A 19268-nucleotide genomic window follows, 5' to 3' on the forward strand; every position below is an offset into this window, starting at 1 on the left:
GGGCTGGGCCGAGCGGCTGGAGCCGGGCCTCCGCCACGAGAGGCCGGCGAAGGCTGTCTTCCTGGGCCGGAGGCCGGGCGAGGGGCGGTGGGAGGGGGCGGTGGCCCGTACAGTGGCCATGTCTGCGTCCGCAGGGGGCCGTGGCCCCGCGAACCTGCGCCCTCAGTCCAGGTCCGGCCGGGCACGCGTGCTCTCCCGGGGGTCCGGCAGAGTGCAGTGACCGGCAATCTCTGTGCGTCCAGGGCCCCCCGGAGAAACAGGTGAGTACGACTGTCAACCCACGTGGCCTGGGGGTACCGAGAGACTGGAGAGCTGTCATCTTTGGAGCGAGGGGCTTGAAGAGAGGGCACCCCTGCTGCCTACGCTGCCATTTGCGGTAGGAGGTCTTAGTCTCTTTGGGGTGCCTTAGCCGGTTGGCCCCCAGGTGGAGAATACAAAAGGCGAGGACCGGAATCCTTCCTTTGGCTGGGAGGGCAAAGTCCTGTAGGGGACAGTAGCCAGGTAGGACCCGGCCCCCAAGGCACCCCCCCCCCAATAAAGTCCTCTCAAAGATCGGCAGAGGTGACTGTGGGGTGAGCGGGGCAGCTCCTGGTAGTGTCCTGAGGCTTTGGACTTTGCTCTCAAGGGTGCCCTGGCTCAGATAACACGTCTGCTCCTTGTACTGAGCGAGCAGCCCTTTCTGGGTTCCAGTTTGCTGGGGGAGGGTGAGCAGCCTTTGTCAGAGAGGGGAGTGGCCACCAGCAGTGACAAGTACCAGGCCATGCTCTCAGCAGGAGTAGGCATCCTGCTGAAACAGCTACAGCACAGCCTCACCGGGGCCCTGTCTGCCACGCACCCATGCATCCTGGCACCACCCTCCCATCTGGAGCCCACTCCCAAAGGAGTCAAAGAGAACAGAGCACTTTTTAAGCAGGAAGAGGGAGCAACAGTGGTAGGGAGCCAGTAGGGAGGGGCTCTTGAAGGCTCTACCTGCTCCAGGGTGGGCACAGAAGAAGGGCTGATGGACCCAGCCTCTTTGATGACATTGCTTGTGGGCACAGCAGAGCACTTCTAGGTAAAGTAGCATGCCCTGGGGGCTTCTAGAGAGGCTGCCTGAGAAGGGGCCCCAAGGGCACATATGGGACTGGTTCCAAGAGACCTCTTTTGCTTAATGGCTTCAGGCCCAGCCTCCCAGGAGCTTCAGTCATGCAGGTTATGGCTCCAATGGGGGCTGGGGTGGGGTTTGCTGTGAGTCACTCACCCTCCCTGCCTAGTTTCCAGAGTAAGTGTCCAGAGAACTGTTTGCTTCATCAGGACTTCTGGCTGGATCCCCAGATTAGCCTTGGAGATGCTGAGGTGCTACATGATTTCAGGTAGCAGGGGAACTATTGTAAAGGAAGCCACTGCTAGCCCCAGCCAGCTGACCCTGTCCTCACTCCATGCATGTACCATGCTGGGTACCCCTCAGCCACACTGGGCTCAGTCACCTGAAGCCCACAAGGGATTGGTGGGTAGTGGGCCCCCAAGACATTGGGCAAGTTGCTGTAGACCTTGTTTGGGTCTTTGAGCCAAAGGTGCAAGGCACAGAGCAGGGGCATGTGGCCAACCAAAGAGTTCAACTTGGGAGAGACTTCCAGGAGCAGCAGAAAACCAATGGTCTGTTCCTACAACGTCAGGCCCAATGAAGAGCCAGTAAGCCTGGAGGAACTCCCAGTCCTAGGCCCACAGACATCTCTTTGGCTGGACATCACAGGTGGCTCACTTCAGGCCAGAGCCTAACCTGGCTTCATGAGGTCAGAATCATGTTTTCCCCAGCCAGCTCACTCAGGGCCTGGTTCAGGGTGAGCCAGCTCTCAAAGGACTGATTTATGGGGCAGAAACCACTGGATCTGTCTGTAAGTGCAGCTACATATGGTCTGAATGCTAAGTAAAAATAATCATGGTGTGCTAATGGCAGCAGCTGAGTGTTTTTAAGATTTTATTTATTTATTTGCCTTTACTCTGTGCCAGGGTAACCAAATTACATGGATTATCTCATTTAATCCTCCCACAACCCAGCGAACCAGCACTATCATTATCCCCATTTTATTTTATTTTATTTTTAAAGATTTTATTTATTCATTTGAGAGAGAATGAGATAGAGAGAGCATGAGAGGGGGGAGGGTCAGAGGGAGAAGCAGGCTCCCTGCCGAGCAGGGAGCCCGATGCGGGACTCGATCCTGGGACTCCAGGATCATGACCTGAGCCGAAGGCAGTCGCTTAACCAACTGAGCCACCCAGGCGCCCCTATCCCCATTTTATAGATGAGAAAACTAAAGACTTATAAAACCAAACCAGGTTCATCCAGGTCCCTCTGACTCCAGGGCCATTGTTCTTGAGCACTTGACTACTACCAAACACAAATCTTCTCCACAGGCAGGGATCTCCAGAGGCTGCATTATAACTGGATGTTCTTTGAGGATCTTTCACCTTTTCCCTCCCAAAGTTTTTATCTAGCAAATGTTGATTAAACTCTTCCTGTGTGTGGAGCTGACATATTGAAATTTGTGGCAGGTCACAGGGTGACCTTCAATGTAGAAAAATGAAGCAGGGCAAAAGGGGTGAGAATCAGGGATATTGCAGGAAGGCCTCTCTGATAGGTAACACTTGAGCAACAACCTGAAGGAAGTGAGAGAGCGGGTCATGTCAATATCTAGCCCAAGAAGTGGACTAGGTAAGGTGGGGGGCAGAGGGAAAGGCAGGGAGACGTGGTCCAGGCAGAAAGCTCAGCAAGGGCAAAGTTCTGAAGTAAAAAAAGTGCTCAGGATTTACATTTACATTTACATTATCCTAAAGGAAATCCACGAGATCATTGTGGCTGGGCTGAAGTAAAACGAGTGGGGGAAGGGATAGGAGATGAGGTCAAAGAAGTAATGGTGGGGGGTGCCTGGGTGGCTCAGCCGTTAAGCGTCTGCCTTCGGCTCAGGTCATGGTTCCAGGGTCCTGGGATCGAGCCCCGCATCGGGCTCCGGTCTGCAGGAAGCCTGCTTCTCCCTCTCCCACTCGCCCTGCTTGTGTTCCCTCTCTCGCTGTCTCTCTCTGTCAAATAAATAAATAAAATCTTTAAAAAAAAAAAAAAAAGAAGAAGTAATGGTGGGGCGGGGTGGGGGGGAGATAGGGCGGGGCCTGTGCACTGCTGTGAGGAAATTGGCTTTCTCACTGAATGAATGGGAACCATTACAGAGTTGTGAGCAGGGGAAGTACATGACCTGACTTCTTTTTCAAGAGGATCACTTTGAGTGCTGTGCGAGGGTAAGACTGTGCAGGGACAAAGGCAGAAGTGGGGAGACTGGTTAAAAGACAGGTGCGACACTCCTAGAGAGAGAATGGTAGCCTGGACCAATGTGGTAGTGGTGGCAGTGATGAGCAGCGGTTGGATTCTGGATATGGGTATTTCCCATTTAACATCAGTAATCTACAAAAGTTGGGCATTATGTCTGGGATCACTAACTTAGTGTCTGTTTCCCATTATTTTAAATGGGGAAAAGTATAATGCTTCCCTCATCAATCCCAAATCCCTAATTTTCTAAAATGGTACTAAATCCCAGGAAAAATATATATCTAATATATGCCTAGTAAGTTATAGTGTTAGGATATAAAATGCTTAAAGCATTTCCTCCTGATCACCAAACACTGTTTGCTGCTTTGATGCAGTATCATGGCCTCTTTCAGTACCTGCAACAGCCATGATGCAAGTAAGCCCCTTTTGTTGCCACTCCACTCCACTGTCTGATTTGGAATATAATTTGAGGCTTTATTTTTTTTTCTTTTTTTTTAAATTTTTTTTTTAATTTGAGGCTTTAAATGCACATTACTTTGATTAAAATCTAGATCAAGTTCTGATGATGTAAATATGCATTTTTTTCTGTATAAACATAAGCTGAATCAATACAAGTTTGTTGTATTAGTTATCTATTGCTGTGTAACAAATTACCCCAAAACTTACCAGCTTAACACAATAATAAATATTTATTATTTCACGCAATTCCTATGGGTATTTGGGAGGAATTTGGGAGCAGCTTAGCTGAATGGTTCAGGCTCAGATTCTCTCATGACACTGCAATCATCAGAAGGCCTGACTGGGACCAGATGATTTACTTCCAGGATTGCTCACTCACGTGACTGGCATATTTGATACTGCCTGTTTGCAGGTCTCAGTTTCTTGCCATGAGGTTCTCTCTGTAGGACTGCTCAAGTGTCCTCACAACATGGCTAATGGCTCTACCTGAAGAGGGTGATCCAAGAGAGAAAGGCAGCAGCCACAGTATCTTTTATGACCTAGCCTCAGAAACCCACATTGTCATTTTCACATTATCCTATTGGTTATATAGATCAGCCCTGTTTGGTGTGGGAGGGGAGTACACAAAGGCATGAATAGCAGGAGTTGAGGATCACTGGGGACCATCTTGAAGGCTGGCTACCACAGTTGGGTATTAAAAACTAAAAGGAATTCTATGGGGAAAATATTAACAAGAGTGACATTTTGCTGGGTGCACCTGTATTCTAAAGTACAGGTGACAGGATTTGCTAGTGGTTCGGTATATGAGGTGTGAGCAAAAGAGATGACTCCAAGATCATTTTCTGAATAACTGAAAGGATGACGTCTTTCATGGAGATGGATAAAACTCTGGGAGGAATAAGTGGGGGGTTTTTGTTTGTTTGTTTTTAAGATTTTATTTATTTATTTGACAGAGATAGAGACAGTGAGAGAGGGAACACAGGCAGGGGGAGTGGGAGAGGGAGAAGCAGGCTTCCCGCTGAGCAGAGAGCCCAATGTGGGAGCTCGATCCCAGGACCCTGGGATCATGACCTGAGCCAAAGGCAGACGCTTAACAACTGAGCCACATAGGCGCCCATGGGAGGAATAAGTTTTTAAGAGGATGATCAGGAACTCAGTTTTGGACATAGAACTTTGAGAGACTGTAAGACATCCAAGGGCAGGCATCAAGTAGACAGTTAAATGTGTGTGCTTCTAGAAGTCAGAAGAGAGATTGGCACTGGAAATAAAAAATTGGAATCAATAATGTATCAATGGAATTTAAAACCATGAGACTGAATAAGATCACCAGTAGATTGAATGAGGACAGGGAAGAGATCTAAGGACTGAAATCTGGGTTCCCTAACTGTCAGAAGAACTGCAAAAAGGACTTAGAAGAAATGGTCCATGAGGTAGGAGGAGAACCAAGGAAGGAGAGTGGTGTACCAGAAGCCAAGAAGAAAAAAATGTTTCAAAAGAGAGGAAATGATCAAGTGTATCCACTGCAACTGAGTGAAGTGAGATGATCCTGAAGTCAACTGGCAACCTTGATAGGAACAGTGTTACTAGAGTAATGGAGACACAAGTCTAGTTGGAATGGCTTCAGGAGTGAGTGGGAGAAGTGGAGAGGCTGTGGCAGATTTACTTTTTGATTACCAAATATCCACGACTCTCCACATTTCCCAGTCCCTCTGGCTACGTGACTAGTTCTGGCCAATCTGGGCTTTGAAGTATTTAAGAGCTCATACATGACCTTCCAAGCCCTGTCTTCCACTGCCCAGTGATGTGGGAAAAGTACGTATTCCAATGGCAGAGCTATGAGATGCAAGCAACTTGGATTCCTGAATCACTGCTTGGAAGGGAACTGAATTACTACCAGACCCATGGTAGATTTTGCGTGAGCAAAAAATAAGCCTTTATGTGTAAAGCCTCTGCCATTTTGGCATTCATTTGTTATACAACATAACCTAGCCCACCTGACTAATTAAACTCCAAGTATTATTTACTATTTTTTTTAAAGATTTTATTTATTTATTTGAGACAGAGAGAATGAGAGACAGAGAGCATGAGAGGGAGGAGGGTCAGAGGGAGAAGCAGACTCCCCGCCGAGCAGGGAGCCCGATGCGGGACTCGATCCCGGGACTCCAGGATCATGACCTGAGCCGAAGGCAGTCGCTCAACCAACTGAGCCACCCAGGCGCCCCTTATTTACTATTTTGAGGTTTGTTTGTTTTATAAAGGGCAGCAAAAAAATGGGGTGGAACCTAGAGGGAGGTTTGTTTTAATTTTTTAATTGAAATAAGACAGACGTAAAGTTCACAAATCATAAGTACAGCTCAGTAGATTATAACGGAGTAAACACACCCCAGGGAAGGTGTCTTGAAAATGGACGAAGCGTCAGCATATTGGTGATGGATAGGGGAGAAGGGAAAACCAATGATCTAGGAGAGAGGGACAGCTGCTGAAGCCATGAGCTATGCTTGTGAGGGCGAGAGGGACTAGAGTGGGGGAGTTTGCCCCCGCTGGAGCACGACAGCTCATCTTCAGTGAGAAGGAAGGCAGCGTCTGACAGGTGAGGTGAACTGGTGGTGGGAATCTTGGAAGTTCTCTTTGGCTGACTTCTGTTTCCTCAGCGGTATCACGGATAGCGCTGAGTGAGAGTGGGAGAAGCAGGTGAGGCAAGTTTGAGAAGAGAGAAGTTGTAAACTGATTGACCAGTGGAGTGGGAAAGTGAGGCGACATAGAAATGTGGTAATTGTTTTTTTTAAAAAGATTTTATTTATTTACTTGTCAGAGAGAGCGTGCAAGAGAGAGCACAAGCATGGGGAGTGGCAGGCAGAGGGAGAAGCCTTCACTTGTGCAATGCTCCAGGTTCAGTGCAGGAATGGCCACTGGGATGCCCCGTCTGTTTTGCACATTGAACTTCTGCAAAAGACTCATTTGAAGAAAGGATTCCATAGCTTCCAACAAAGATGACAAAACAAAAGGAGCTTGAAAGTCAGTTCTTTGGGTACATACAGGAGCTCCCTGATAGGAGCTCTGGTGGGATGGGGCTGGGGGGTCTGAGAGAGTGCTCGTGGATACAGACAACCTGGGACCACACAAATGCGAGTGATGGGGACGCCGTCTCTTTGAGATTGCTCTCTTCGTGAACATTTTTGAGCACCTACTTCACACCAGGCTCAGGGAGGAGCCATTTGCCCAAGGTTGCAGAGCTAGTGGGAAACAAGGTCTCAGTTATTCCTTATGACTTTGCCCTAGGAAGGCAGGGATGGGGTCACTAACACCAGTCCCTCCCAGGCCCCTGGCCTGCCTGCATGACCTCTTCATGAGTCTCTGGTCTTTGCTGCCCTTCTAGCCTATCCAGCCAGATCTCTCTTCACGAAAGGGTCAGCGCCTCAGATGGAACCCCTCCCCTGGGAATGTATATTGCCCCCCAAGTGAAGGCCCTTCAGCTTGCCATTCAGGGGCCCAAGGGATGACTCCAGGTGAGCCATCCAATTTCATTATCCCTGCCATCCACTCCCAGCCACCTCCACCAGGCCCAGAGATCAAGCTGAGTCTATCCTGGCCATCAGATGGACACTGAGAACCGTCATGTCTCTAGTTGTTTGTAATTTGTAAGGCAAGCCCCGGTGCCAAAATCAGAAAGTACAACAGTGTATTCGGAAAAAAGCCAGCCTGAAGACAAGTGTGTTCGTTCTTTGCAAATATCCAGAAAGCACTATTGGTCTACCCAGTTTTGAATGGGGAAATGTTCGTGGTAGGATGTGTGCTGAAAGACAGCAGGATACAGAATTGTTTCAATTCCCAGCTTCCAGCTTCCTCCCTGTTGTGACATCAGGCAAGGTATCTAAACTCTCCCAGCCTCAGTCCCTTGATCTATAAAGCTAGCCTGAGACACAGGCACCTGCCCCAGGGCGGAGTGATTAGGCTTGGATAACTGTCTACTGAACTTCTTAGCACACTGCCTTGGCGCTCAATGTTAGCTGCTGTTATCAGTTTGTAAAAAAAAAAAAAAATTATTTACCTTTTATGTACATTAAAAAAAACTGGGAGGAAATACACCAAAATGCGAACAGTGAAAGATCCTGAAAGGTGGGAGAATGGTGACATTTCTTTCTTTAGACCTTGTTGTATTTTCCAAGTTTTCTACAGTGAGTAGGTACAATGAATTCTTTCTTCCTTTTCTATTTAGAAAAAGAACAACATACTTCATTTTTTAGAGGGGACTACTCAGAACCCATTCCCCAGAGGTTTGAGCTAGTTGGGTCTGGTGAGGGATGCTTTCCTGTACTTACCACGTTAATTATACCAGTGACTCCTGCCAACAGCACCTTCCCCCTTAGCCTCGATGACACCTTTGTTTGCCCCACAGGCGAGCCTGAAGGATGGCTGCCGACATGCAGAGGAAGAGAAGCAGCGAATGCCCTGATGGCACATTGGCTCCTTCTGATGGGCAGAGTATGGAGAGAGCTGAGAGCCCCACACCAGGACTGGCTCAGGGAATGGAGCCAGGTACGGGCAGAGTGTGCAGCTCCAGGAAGCTGACAATGAGAGCAGCCTCCAGGGCCACTGGGATTCCCAACCAGTCTTTCGCTCCCACTCATTCACGTAGTTGTTCAGTCACTCCTGGGCTATTTGTCAGGTGCTGGGGATACTGCAGGGAACTGGGCTCAGTCCGGCTGTGTCCGGCCTTCCTCTCCATTTCGTGTTGGGCTACTCACCCTGTGCCAGCCTGGGTCCTCCTCCTGTTCCCTGGGTCTGCAGTGTATCTTCCTGGCTCCTTCTCCCTTCCTCAGCTCTCAGCTTAAATATCACCTCCTCACAAGTCAGGCCTGCCTGCTCTGACCATGCCCTATACGGGATACTCATTATTTTGTAACTTTATGTGTTTATGTGTGTATTGCACATCTCTCGTCCCCAAGATCATGAGCTCTTTGAGCACAGAGTGGTTGTATCCCCAATACCTAGTAGAGTACCGAACTCCTCATAGAGACTCAAAATATATCTGTTGAATTATTCTGTCAAAAAAAAAATCAGTAAAGGAGGACTGACATGGTCCCTGCCTTAGGGGAGCCACAAGCTAGTGGGGCCATTACACTGGAGTGGGTTAGGAACTATGGCCTGAGCAGAGTCAGGGAGACTTCTCGCAGGGAGAGAGAGTCACTGAACGCAGGAACCCCACTGCGGTGGGGGAGAAGGGTAACAACTGACAAGTGGCACAAGAGAAGTCAAGGAGGGAGATGTGACAGAGTGCCTAGGGTTGGAGGTCAGGTGAGGAGGTAACTAACGTTTTTGCTAAGAGCTGAAGTGTGACAAGGAGCCGGCCATATGAGGAGGTTCCAGTGTCTTCCAGGCAGAGGGAACAGCAGGTGCAGAGGCCCTGAGGTGGGTGGGGGTGTGTTGAGGGTGTCCAAAGAGCAGGTGGATGAAGGTCAGTGTGAGTGGAATGGGTAAGGACTGTGAGATGAGAGTGAGAGAAGCAAGCAGATACCAGCCGCCCCCGCAGCCATGAGGGGTTTGGGTCTTAGTCCCAGCGTGATGGGCGGAGACTGGTGGGCTCTCAGTGGCAGGGAGGCATAACTCGCAGTAGGCAGTAGTAGGAGGGAACAGCGGCCCGTCTCGCCAGGACAGGCAGTGAGGCTAAAGTGCCATATTAGGCACCTTGCTGGTAAGGTGGTCTGCCAGCGGGTCCTGCTCTAAGCACCAGTGCTTTTGGCTGGCAGGTGCCGGGCAGGAGGGTGCCATGTTCGTCCATGCCCGTTCCTACGAGGACCTGACGGAATCGGAGGATGGGGCAGCTTCTGGGGACAGCCCTAAGGAGGGTGTCGGGGGTCCCCCACCACTGCCTGCAGACATGCGCCAGATCAGCCAGGACTTCAGTGAGCTGAGCACCCAGCTGACGGGTGTGGCCCGAGACCTGCAGGAGGAGATGCTGCCAGGAAGCTCTGAGGACTGGCCAGAGTCTTCAGGGGCAGTTGGGCGGCCAGCCACAGAACCCCCCAGGGAGGGCACAGGCGAGGGGGATGACGAGGAGGCTGCTGAGGCATGGCGACTGCACCAGAAGCACATCTTTGTGCTGAGCGAGGCGGGGAAGCCTGTGTACTCCCGCTATGGGTCAGAGGAGGCGCTTTCCAGCACCATGGGTGTCATGGTGGCCCTGGTGTCCTTCCTGGAGGCAGACAAGAATGCCATTCGTTCTATCCATGCAGGTGAGCCACCTGGAAAGGGGGGCAGGGAGGGCTCCCCTGGCCAGGGTTAATTCATAGCAGGTCCTGGATCCCCGGGGACTAGAGAGGCCTGGGATGTGCTATGTGAAGGGGTCCAAGGGCAGTCCTTCCGCCTCACTGGGCTTCAGTATTGTCATCTGAACATGGATAGCATGCCTGTCTGACAGGGCTATTGTGAGGGCCAGAGGTGGCTCTGATGTGGGCTTTGCCCTTGGAGAGAACCAGAAGTCGGGGGAGGTGACCAAAAAGCCCCAGGTCCTGGCTCTTGCCGTTTAACACAAGCATGTTTTTCTGAAGTGCTCACTGCATTTTGGCTGGTGCCAGTCTGTGAACCAAGTGGAAGGGACAGGCCTGGAGTCCTCAGGGAAAGGGGACCTTGGGCTGCCGTTTTTATCTTCATCATCCTTAAGTCCCTACTGTGCAGAGCTCTGAGGGAGGGTGGAGAGGATGTAGAAGGCGACAAGCTGCGTAGGAAGCCAGGGCTCCGAGGGAGCTGGGCAAGGCCAATCCAGGAAGGCTTCCCGGAGAAGCTGACACGCCCTCCCTCCACCTTCAGATGGCTACAAGGTAGTATTCGTGCGCCGGAGCCCACTGGTGCTGGTGGCAGTGGCGCGCACGCGGCAGTCGGCGCAGGAACTGGCGCAGGAGCTGCTCTACATCTACTATCAGATCCTGAGCCTTCTCACGGGCGCGCAGCTGAGCCACATCTTCCAGCAGAAGCAGAACTACGACCTGCGGCGCCTGCTCTCGGGCTCGGAGCGCATCACCGACAACCTGCTGCAGCTCATGGCGCGAGACCCCAGCTTCCTCATGGGGGCGGCGCGCTGCCTGCCCCTGGCGGCGACAGTGCGCGACGCGGTGAGTGCCAGCCTGCAGCAGGCGCGTGCGCGCAGCCTCGTCTTCTCCATCCTGCTGGCGCGCAACCAGCTCGTGGCGCTAGTGCGCCGCAAGGACCAATTCCTGCACCCCATCGACCTGCACCTGCTCTTCAACCTCATCAGTTCCTCCTCGTCCTTCCGCGAGGGCGAGGCCTGGACGCCCGTGTGCCTGCCCAAATTTAATGCAGCCGGCTTCTTCCACGCACACATCTCTTACCTGGAGCCTGACACCGATCTCTGCCTGCTGCTCGTCTCCACCGACCGCGAGGACTTCTTTGCAGTCTCTGACTGCCGCCGCCGCTTTCAGGAGCGCCTGCGGAAGCGCGGAGCCCACCTGGCGCTGCGGGAGGCCCTGCGCACGCCCTACTACAGTGTTGCTCAAGTGGGCATCCCGGACCTGCGCCACTTCCTCTATAAGTCAAAGAGCTCGGGACTCTTCACCAGGTGAGGGAGGGCCTTGGGGACACTGCTTGAGGGAGATAGGGGTGGGGATGGGGAGAAGGATTGGTCCTGAGCCCTGATGCAGTCCTGAAGCTGACAGCTCCTCTGGGAATGGACTGACATGTTGGATCTGCTTCCCTCTGACATCAGGGACCCAGTCTCCCTATCCCTCTGTTCCCTATGGGCATACATCGCTCCACTTTGTTACCCAGAAGGCCTTGAAATACCCAATACACCCAGGGAAGGAAGCTGGAACCGAGGTCTCCTGGATCTCCTGCCCTGGAGCAAGTCTGCCTTAGGGGTCATTTTAGTCCAGGCCAGGAGGCACAGTACTCCTCCTCCAACAGAGGGGCTGGGGCCAGATGTGGCATCTTCGATCCTCCCATTACCCCTTTTTGGGTTCCCAAATCACTCTTCCTCCACTTCAGACCTGTCCCTCTGTCTTAGACACCTAAACTCAGATTGGCCTCTCCAAGGGAAGGTCACCAAAGATGCCATGAACTTGGGGGAGGGGGAAGAACAGGGCTCCAGTGTGGGTGGGCCTAGCCCTGTCCTGGAGAGTCTTCTGTGGTAGGTAGACAGTGCCCTATCCTGGGAGAACATTTTGAGGGTAGGACACATGGCAGAGTCTCCCTGGCTAGGAATGGTTTGTTTCTGGGTCTCCAGAGAAGGCACTGGAAGTCATTTCTTTGCGAACCCCCCCCCCCATCTCCAGCCCTGAGATTGAGGCCCCGTACACCAGTGAAGAGGAGCAGGAGCGGCTGCTGGGCCTCTACCAGTACCTGCACAGCCGAGCCCACAATGCCTCCCGCCCACTCAAGACCATCTACTACACAGGCCCCAATGAGAACCTCCTGGCCTGGGTAAGGTGGCCCTGGGCTGGCCTGGGCTTTATCGGGATCCCGGGCAGAGGGCCTGAGGGCTACCTAACCTCAATGACTACCCTGTGCCCCCTCCTCCAGGTGACAGGTGCCTTTGAGCTCTACATGTGCTACAGCCCCCTGGGGACCAAGGCATCTGCCGTCAGTGCCATCCATAAGCTGATGCGCTGGATCCGCAAAGAAGAAGACCGCCTCTTCATCCTTACGCCCCTCACCTACTGATGGGAATGTGTGTGGGTTCAGCCCTCTTCGGCACACTGGGCCATGGAAGCCACGGGAGCCTCCACGTGGGTTGGCCTCTGTTGCCCAGGCAGCAGGTGGGGACTGTGGGTTGGTGCGTGCATTAAAGTGCTTTGGGGAAGACACTCGTTGGGCCTTGTCACTGGTCCCTTCACTCACCCACTCTCACTCACATACAGATACCGGATCCTTCTCCCTGGTCCTTGCCTGTGCTCCCCCACGCACAGGGCCACATGCACATTTGAGTCCTTCTCCTCCCTCCCTTGCACAGCATCAGGCCACCGGCACTCAGAGTCAAAACTGGGGCTGGGGCTCTCTGCATTCAGCTAAAGTCTTGCCACACATAAAGTGTTCTCCAGCACCTCCTGGCCTTGCACCCCACCGCCCCACCCCAACATTCAGTCGGAGCCCTGGCGCCTCCCCTCTCACTCCTAGGAGGGGCCCCCAGCGATGTGCCCCAAAGGACCAGTCATACGCTCTGGGAGGTGTGGCTCTGCTTACTGGGCTGAGTAAGATTCGGACGGTCAACTAGGGAGAGTCTGAGCCTTGGTACGTGGGGGTTGGAGCCCTTGGTGAGGTGGTCCAGTGTTCAGCACAGACCTCAAGATTCAGAGTTCAGCTTCACCGTAGCTCTAGGCCTCTGCGGAAATTGTCCCAGCTTGAAGGGCTATCCACCTCAGCATCTGTCCTTCCAGCCAGTACATTCCTCAGGATGGCCCCAGGAGTGAGCTGGAGGGCCTGCAAGAAGACCCAGCTGACTTCTGGGGAGAGGTGAACCCTGCCCTAGGAAGGGCAGTTGCCACTAGGGACACTGGGCCCTTTTCAGCCACCCGATACCCTGGAATGGCCCAGCCCACGGGGGTCACTGTGGACATCCCTGGAGGCTCAGCAGTGAAGGCCCAGCCCCATTCACTCTATCCCGAGACCCTCTTTGGGCAGAACCCAAGGCACAGCTCAGAAAGCTTCTACCTTGCTGCTGGGGTGGGAGGGGGGGGGGGCTTTTCCAGTTCTGCCACAACTTAACCATCTCATTGGCTAGGGGAGCAGAAGACCTAGGAAATGTTTATGGGAGAAGAGTGTCCACTGAGTATGGTCTTCAGACTGTAGAGTGAATCACCCTCATGTAGTCTCTGAGAGCTGGGCTAAGATACTCTGCCACTAAAAACAACCCATGTTGGGAAAAGAAATTTGTGTGGGTAGCATGGGCCAAGGGTACACTGGAATGGTTCAATTGCTGTCCCAGGAAATGGCAGCATAGTCCCTGCCCTTGGCCCCATCCTGGATCACATTAGAATGGGTATGGCCGCAAGCCACCTGCCCTGACCCCAGAGTCCTTGCGGAACAGCCACAGGCTTGGTGGTGCTGCTCACCCTGCACATGTGCCCTGGGTCTCTTTTCTGCCCGTTCCTGCTTCTGTTTCTCCCCTTGATCCTGGCCAGTGCACCAAACCGCTGTCTCTGGGGCCCGGGTGATGCCAGGACTGCTATCAGCATTCTTCTGGTCAGTGGTCCTCCCCTAGGAGCCCCTGTTGGCTGCTGTGATCCTCGTAGGGTTCTCAGCTTCTCTGCAGTTCAGCACCTATTCTGGGTGGGTGTGGAAAGGGGTGGTGACAATCAGGAGGCACCTAAAGTGTGGGGTTTATCTGGGGATCAAGGAATAACAGGCAAACAGGGAAGGTGCTCCTAGTGGGGGAACCAGCACGTGCAACACAAAGGACTTGATAAAGAACCTGGTATTACTGGTTTACACCGAAGCCGGAGGAGTTTTCAAGGCCTAGGGTTCTCGAACTCCAGGTAAAATTCTGGCACTGGGGAGCCACTGAACGTTTTAAAGCTGCAGAATGATACGGTCATACCGTGGTTAGAGAGATCCCCTCTGACACTCAGATGATCTCTTTGGGTTGGAGAAAAAGGCCAGCACTAGTTCTTTGGAGTAGTGTTCAGAGGGGTGTGAGAGCCCAAAATGGGAAGAGAGGGCACTCCTTCGAGGTCACAGATGCCAGGGTAATTGGGCAGGTCCTAAGTCAAATATGGGCCAGGCCTTATGAGCTCAGCTTGGGGGAGCACTTATACCTAGCACAGACTTCCCCCACATGGTTTGCCTCCCCCCTCCTGCAGACTGAGCAGTTGGGGGAGGAGGAAGGGGTTGCTCCTGTGGATGCTTGCTATCCAGGACCAGGGCTGCCCAGGAAGGGACGCTGGCTTGGGGGCAGCCAACATCTTGGCCACATGGTGGCAGCAAAGAATCAACTGTTGACTGCTGTATCCCAACCCTCAAAACAGGTGGATAGGGTGATCAAGGAGGGCCCTGAAGTCTCCTCCCAACCCACAAAAATCTCTCCGAACGTCCTGAGGCAGGATGGGGGTCCAAGAAACTATGTCCTAGTGCCAGCAGAGACTGTTTCATTTCAGTTTTGCCATGCATGACTATCAGGCATGTGCATGTTGGCTGTGAAACACAGGAACCATGCCATGATTTTTTTATAGGTATTTATTCATTTCCGGGCCAATTCTGGTTAGAGAAGGGAGTGCCTTTTACGTTGCCCAAGGCTTGGAATCCTCCCAACACTGGGTGTGGCTGCCCACTCCTGCATTTCCTCTCTCCACCAGGTGCTCATTGACCTCCAGCCTTGAGCGGGGAGGGAGTCCAGCACTAGGGATGGGGAAAAGGTCCCCCAGGTATCCAGAGTCAACTGTGCTGGGGTGGGTATAGCACAGGATCTGTGGGACCCACAAAATGGATCTGGCATTGACAGGATCAGGAGGGCTTCCTGGAGGAGGTGCCATCTAAGTTCCAAGAGGAGGAAAGGAAAAAGGTGCTCCTGGAAGGAGGAACAAGGAGTATGGTCTGGATGGGGGAGTACAGAAGATACAGCTCCAAAAGTCAGGCTGAATGAATCCTGCTGGGCTGAAAGCTCCTCTCTCTCCCACCGCTCTTACCTTCCAAAGCCCTGGGACCCACAGTTCACAGATCCCTCAGACCTCAGCCTAGGGCCACTCTATGAACCTCCCCCCGCCCAGGGTCCAGGCCCACCTGGCTGAGGGGGCTGTCAGGCTGACGACGTCCCCCAAAGCCCCTCTCCAGTACTGGGGAGAAGCAGTTATCAAGGAGCGGCTGCTGAAATCCAGGTGTAGCCTCTCCTCCTCCCAATCCCATACACTTCACACACCAGAGAGAGAACTCTGGGCAGCCACCTAGTTAGAACTACATCCTCATTTCAGAGACAGAGAGACGGAGGCCCAGCATAGCTCACAGAGCAGGTTAGAGGTCCCCTGTCAAAGCCTATGTTCCCCCCATAGCAGGGGGTACTGGAGCACAGCCAGCAAGGCCAGCACTGTGTTTTGTTATCCCCATCCTGCAAATTCTGCGGACTGAGGCAGCCGTGGAGGTACCAGAGCTATAGGGTTGGGCCTCCACAGAAGCTGCCTCTTCTCTGACTCTAATGTCTAGCCAGCACGGTGGGCCCCAACACATAACCCCTACCGCCTTGGGCAGGTAGGGTGCAACGCACCTTCCTCACACCATCCTGGCACTGACATCCCAGGGCAGGCCCAAGGACCGATGGCTCCTGACCACAAAGGGTAGCGGTACCACTGGAGGGCCCCACGTCTCCCCTCTGGTCTTCCACACATTCTTGGCCTCTCAGGGGTCCCCAGGCCCTGTTCGGGAACCAGCGTCTGAGTGTGTTGCTGTATACTCGTGACAAGGGAAGAAATAAGCCAGGTGGTCCTCAAACCCTCACTGGTGCTGGGCCCCCTTCCCTCCTCACTTCAGCCTAGTCGGGCTTGGGGGTTCGTGAGGGACGGCTCAGGCCTCCTTACCTCTCTCCGGGCCACTCCACGCACACCCACCCACACGCCACGGAGAAAAACGCGCCCAAGAAGTGTAGGTGACAGGCCTGCGAGGGCCTGGAGAGTCGGGTGGGCGGAGGGGCTGGTTAGTCCAGGCCTTCGGCAGGCCCCGCCTACAGCTCCGCCCCCACACCCTGGCCCCGCCCGCCCCGCCCAGCGCCCTCGGGCCGACTTTGCTCGGAGCTGAGGCTTTGAGCGGCAGCTGGGGCGGCAGCTGGGGCGGCAGGTGAGGCGGCTTCTCTGTTCCCTGGCGGTGTCTGTGTGTCCACCTGGTGCCAGGTGCTCAGACCCGAGGGCAGGGGAGGGCGCTGGGCGTCACGGTAGCCCCGGGCGGGGCTCAGCTGCCGGAGGGCTCTCAGGACGGGCTCTGGACGCGGGTCCCAGCCTCGACTTTCCTCGAGTCTGCTCCCAGCCAGGCCCGGGCCTGCAGGAGTCCCTGCGGGGCCCAGCTGGGCCTGGATGGAGCTTCTCCCGCTGCCGTCTCAGCCCTCACTGTTCCTGCTGCTGCTGCCGCCGCTGCTGGCCACGGGGTCCTGGCAGTGCCCGCACACCTCCTTCGCCGCCTTGCGCGATTTTGACGTGGAGTACGAGGTGCCCAGCTTCTTGGCCGGAGCTCCGGTGCAGGCCATAACGACCTACGAGGGCGGCGAGGACGGGAGTGCCGTGTTCGTGGCTACACGCAATCGCCTGTACGTGCTTGGGCCTGGCCTGCAGCCAGTAGAGAGCCTGGCCACGGGCCCTGTTGGGGACCCTGGCTGCCAGACATGCGCAGCCTGTGGCCCGAGCCCCCACGGCCCACAGGAAGACACAGATGCACAGGTGCTGGTACTGGAGCCCGCGCTGCCCGCCCTGGTCAGCTGCGGCTCGAGCCTGCATGGCCGCTGCTTCCTGCACGAGCTTCAGCCCGGAGGGACAGCCTTGCACCTGGCACCGCCAGTCTGCCTCTTCTCCGCCCACCACAACCGACCTGAGGAGTGCCCTGACTGTGTGGCCAGCCCTCTGGGCACCGTCGTGACCGTGGTTGAGCAGGGCCATGCCTCCTACTTCTACGCGGCATCCTCGCTGGACGAGTCGGTGGGCGCGAGCTTCAGCCCCCGCTCAGTGTCCATCCGGCGCCTCAAGGCCGATGCCTCAGGATTCGCACCCGGCTTTGCAGCACTGTCAGTGCTGCCCCAGCATCTGGCTTCCTACCCTATCGAGTACGTGTACAGCTTCCGCGCCGGGGACTTTGTCTATTTCCTGACCGTGCAGCGGGTCAGCGAGACAGCCCCCCCGGGCGCCTTGCACACGCGCCTGGCACGGCTCAGCGCTGCTGAGCCCGACCTGGACGACTACCGTGAGCTGGTCCTCGACTGCCGATTTGCGCCCAAACGCCGGCGCCGCAGGGCCTCTGAGGGAGGACAGCCCTACCCGGTGCTGAGAGCCGCCCACACCGCTCCCGTGGGCAGCCGGTTGGCCACGGAGCTGAGCATCACCGAGGGCCAGGAAGTTCTCTTCGGAGTCTTCACGGCTCAGAGCGACAGCAGCCCCGGTGTGAGTCCCAACTCTGTCGTCTGTGCCTTTCCCATCGACCTGGTGGACACTCTCATCGAGCAGGGTGTGAAGCGCTGCTGTGAGTCTCCTGTCCTCCACGGCCTGCAGCGAGGCCTCAACTTCTTCCAGTCGCCCAGTTTTTGCCCCAACCCGGTGAGCAGAAAGGAGGGACCCTCACCTGGGAGCAGGTGGCTCAATCCAGTGAGAGGGGCCGAGAGGGGAAAGGGGAGGAGGGGAGAAATTTTCTCTTCCACCCAGTTCCTTAGCACTGGGGCAGCGGGGTGGAGTGGTGCCGGGGTGCGGGGATCAGCCAAGCCCAGGCTACCTTGGAGGTTCACCTCCCAGCCAGGCTAGCCCCTATTGCTCCTCCATTTTGCTCTTTCACCCTCTCAGTTACCATGGCCTCTGATTTTTTAGGTAGTTTCCCAGATTGTGTGAGAACCAGCTTGCATCACAACTGTCTCTGGCAGACACACTGCCAAACTCCGGGTAGAAGGATGGGATCCCCTCCTACCGGCCCACCACACATTCCCTCAGGCACATACACAGAGAAACAGCCCCCCACACGGCAGATGCTAACAGAGTCACACAGATAGAGCTACTCACCAACACAGTTCTGTTTTCCCTTTGGAAGCACTTGTTTTGTTCTGCTCTCCAAAGAGGGTGGGCAGGAGTTGTCAGAGAAAGCCCCCACCCCCAATTCAGGGAGCCTTCTGGGCCTTGGAAGTTTGGGGGCTTGTCCAAGAGCCTCCATGGCTTGGGCTTCACTGACACACTCATCCCCGATTGTTCTCTATGGGAGTTCTCTGTGGGGAGGACGTAGGACATGGTGGAGGCGGCTTGGCTCTTGTAAATTCCGGGAGGCTCACCCCAGTCTTGTGCAAGCAACTGTAAACATCTGGGGATGAGTAAAGCCTTAGGAAGGGGTGGTTGGAATTGGTTCACCACTAAGGAGTCCCAGGCTTTCTTCCACTATAGTCGGGGCCCTGCTCCAGTTTCCCTTCTCACCCCAGGCAGGAGGTCTCCCAGCCCATGCTGAACTGGGGGCTCTTTCCAGCAGGCCCTACCCAGGTTCTCTCCAGCCATGGTGTCAGGGAGCTGGAGGAGAGACAAACAGGACATTCGTTAAAAGATGCTGAGGATAAAACCCAAACCGACCCTTTAGAGCCATTGAAACAGTCCTACCCTAGCTTATAAGAGATTAAACCAAGGCAACGGGGTGAACAGCCTTAGAGGAGTGGTCTTTCAGTGAGCTGACTCACAGGCACTGCTCTCAGAGTCTTTGGTTGCCCTGTGGCCCTGGCCCTTCTGTGACATTCCCCGCTGATTCCTTTCTAGCTCTTATGGATGCCTCAGACGTGGGAGGAGAACTTAACAGACAGCAAGGAGTGGGCGATTTCCAGCCTCACTCCCTCAGCTGAGTCTCTCTGCGTTGC

The 19268-nt window shown here is 54.4% G+C and overlaps 2 protein-coding genes and 1 long non-coding RNA gene across 17 annotated transcripts in view; 2 read left to right on the plus strand and 1 right to left on the minus strand.

Annotated features, from left to right (window-relative positions):
* Window positions 1-12573, plus strand: MON1A (MON1 homolog A, secretory trafficking associated). Of its 2 annotated transcripts, XM_045862347.1 has the most exons (6): window positions 1-260; window positions 8154-8293; window positions 9505-9990; window positions 10565-11330; window positions 12043-12190; window positions 12290-12573. In XM_045862347.1, exons 2-6 carry the CDS (start codon window positions 8167-8169, stop codon window positions 12428-12430), a joined length of 1668 nt encoding a protein of 555 aa, XP_045718303.1. In that variant the 5' UTR covers window positions 1-260; window positions 8154-8166; the 3' UTR covers window positions 12431-12573. The 2 variants fall into 2 exon arrangements, with proteins under 2 accessions (XP_045718303.1, XP_045718304.1); XM_045862348.1 differs by lacking the exon at window positions 9505-9990.
* Window positions 6061-19156, minus strand: LOC135365346 (uncharacterized). The gene is made up of 3 exons (XR_010413014.1): window positions 19018-19156; window positions 18439-18930; window positions 6061-6425 (listed from the first exon to the last, which is right to left on the minus strand). It is a non-coding gene; the product is annotated as an uncharacterized LOC135365346 (long non-coding RNA).
* The window catches only part of MST1R (macrophage stimulating 1 receptor), a 13048-nt gene continuing 10262 nt past the window's right edge, over window positions 16483-19268 (plus strand). For all 14 annotated transcript variants that reach the window (XM_054504728.2, XM_054504731.2, XM_054504730.2 and 11 more), the window contains exon 1: window positions 16483-17985. In XM_054504728.2, coding sequence (XP_054360703.2) covers window positions 16759-17985 — 1227 coding nt within the window. In that variant the 5' untranslated portion in view covers window positions 16483-16758. The remainder of the gene's footprint in view (window positions 17986-19268) is intronic.

The sequence above is a fragment of the Mirounga angustirostris genome, unplaced genomic scaffold (genome assembly GCF_029215605.1).
Source record: "Mirounga angustirostris isolate CCGP_5_RB_7025 unplaced genomic scaffold, mMirAng1.0.hap1 SCAF_1, whole genome shotgun sequence".
Classification (NCBI taxonomy): Eukaryota; Metazoa; Chordata; class Mammalia; order Carnivora; family Phocidae; genus Mirounga; species Mirounga angustirostris.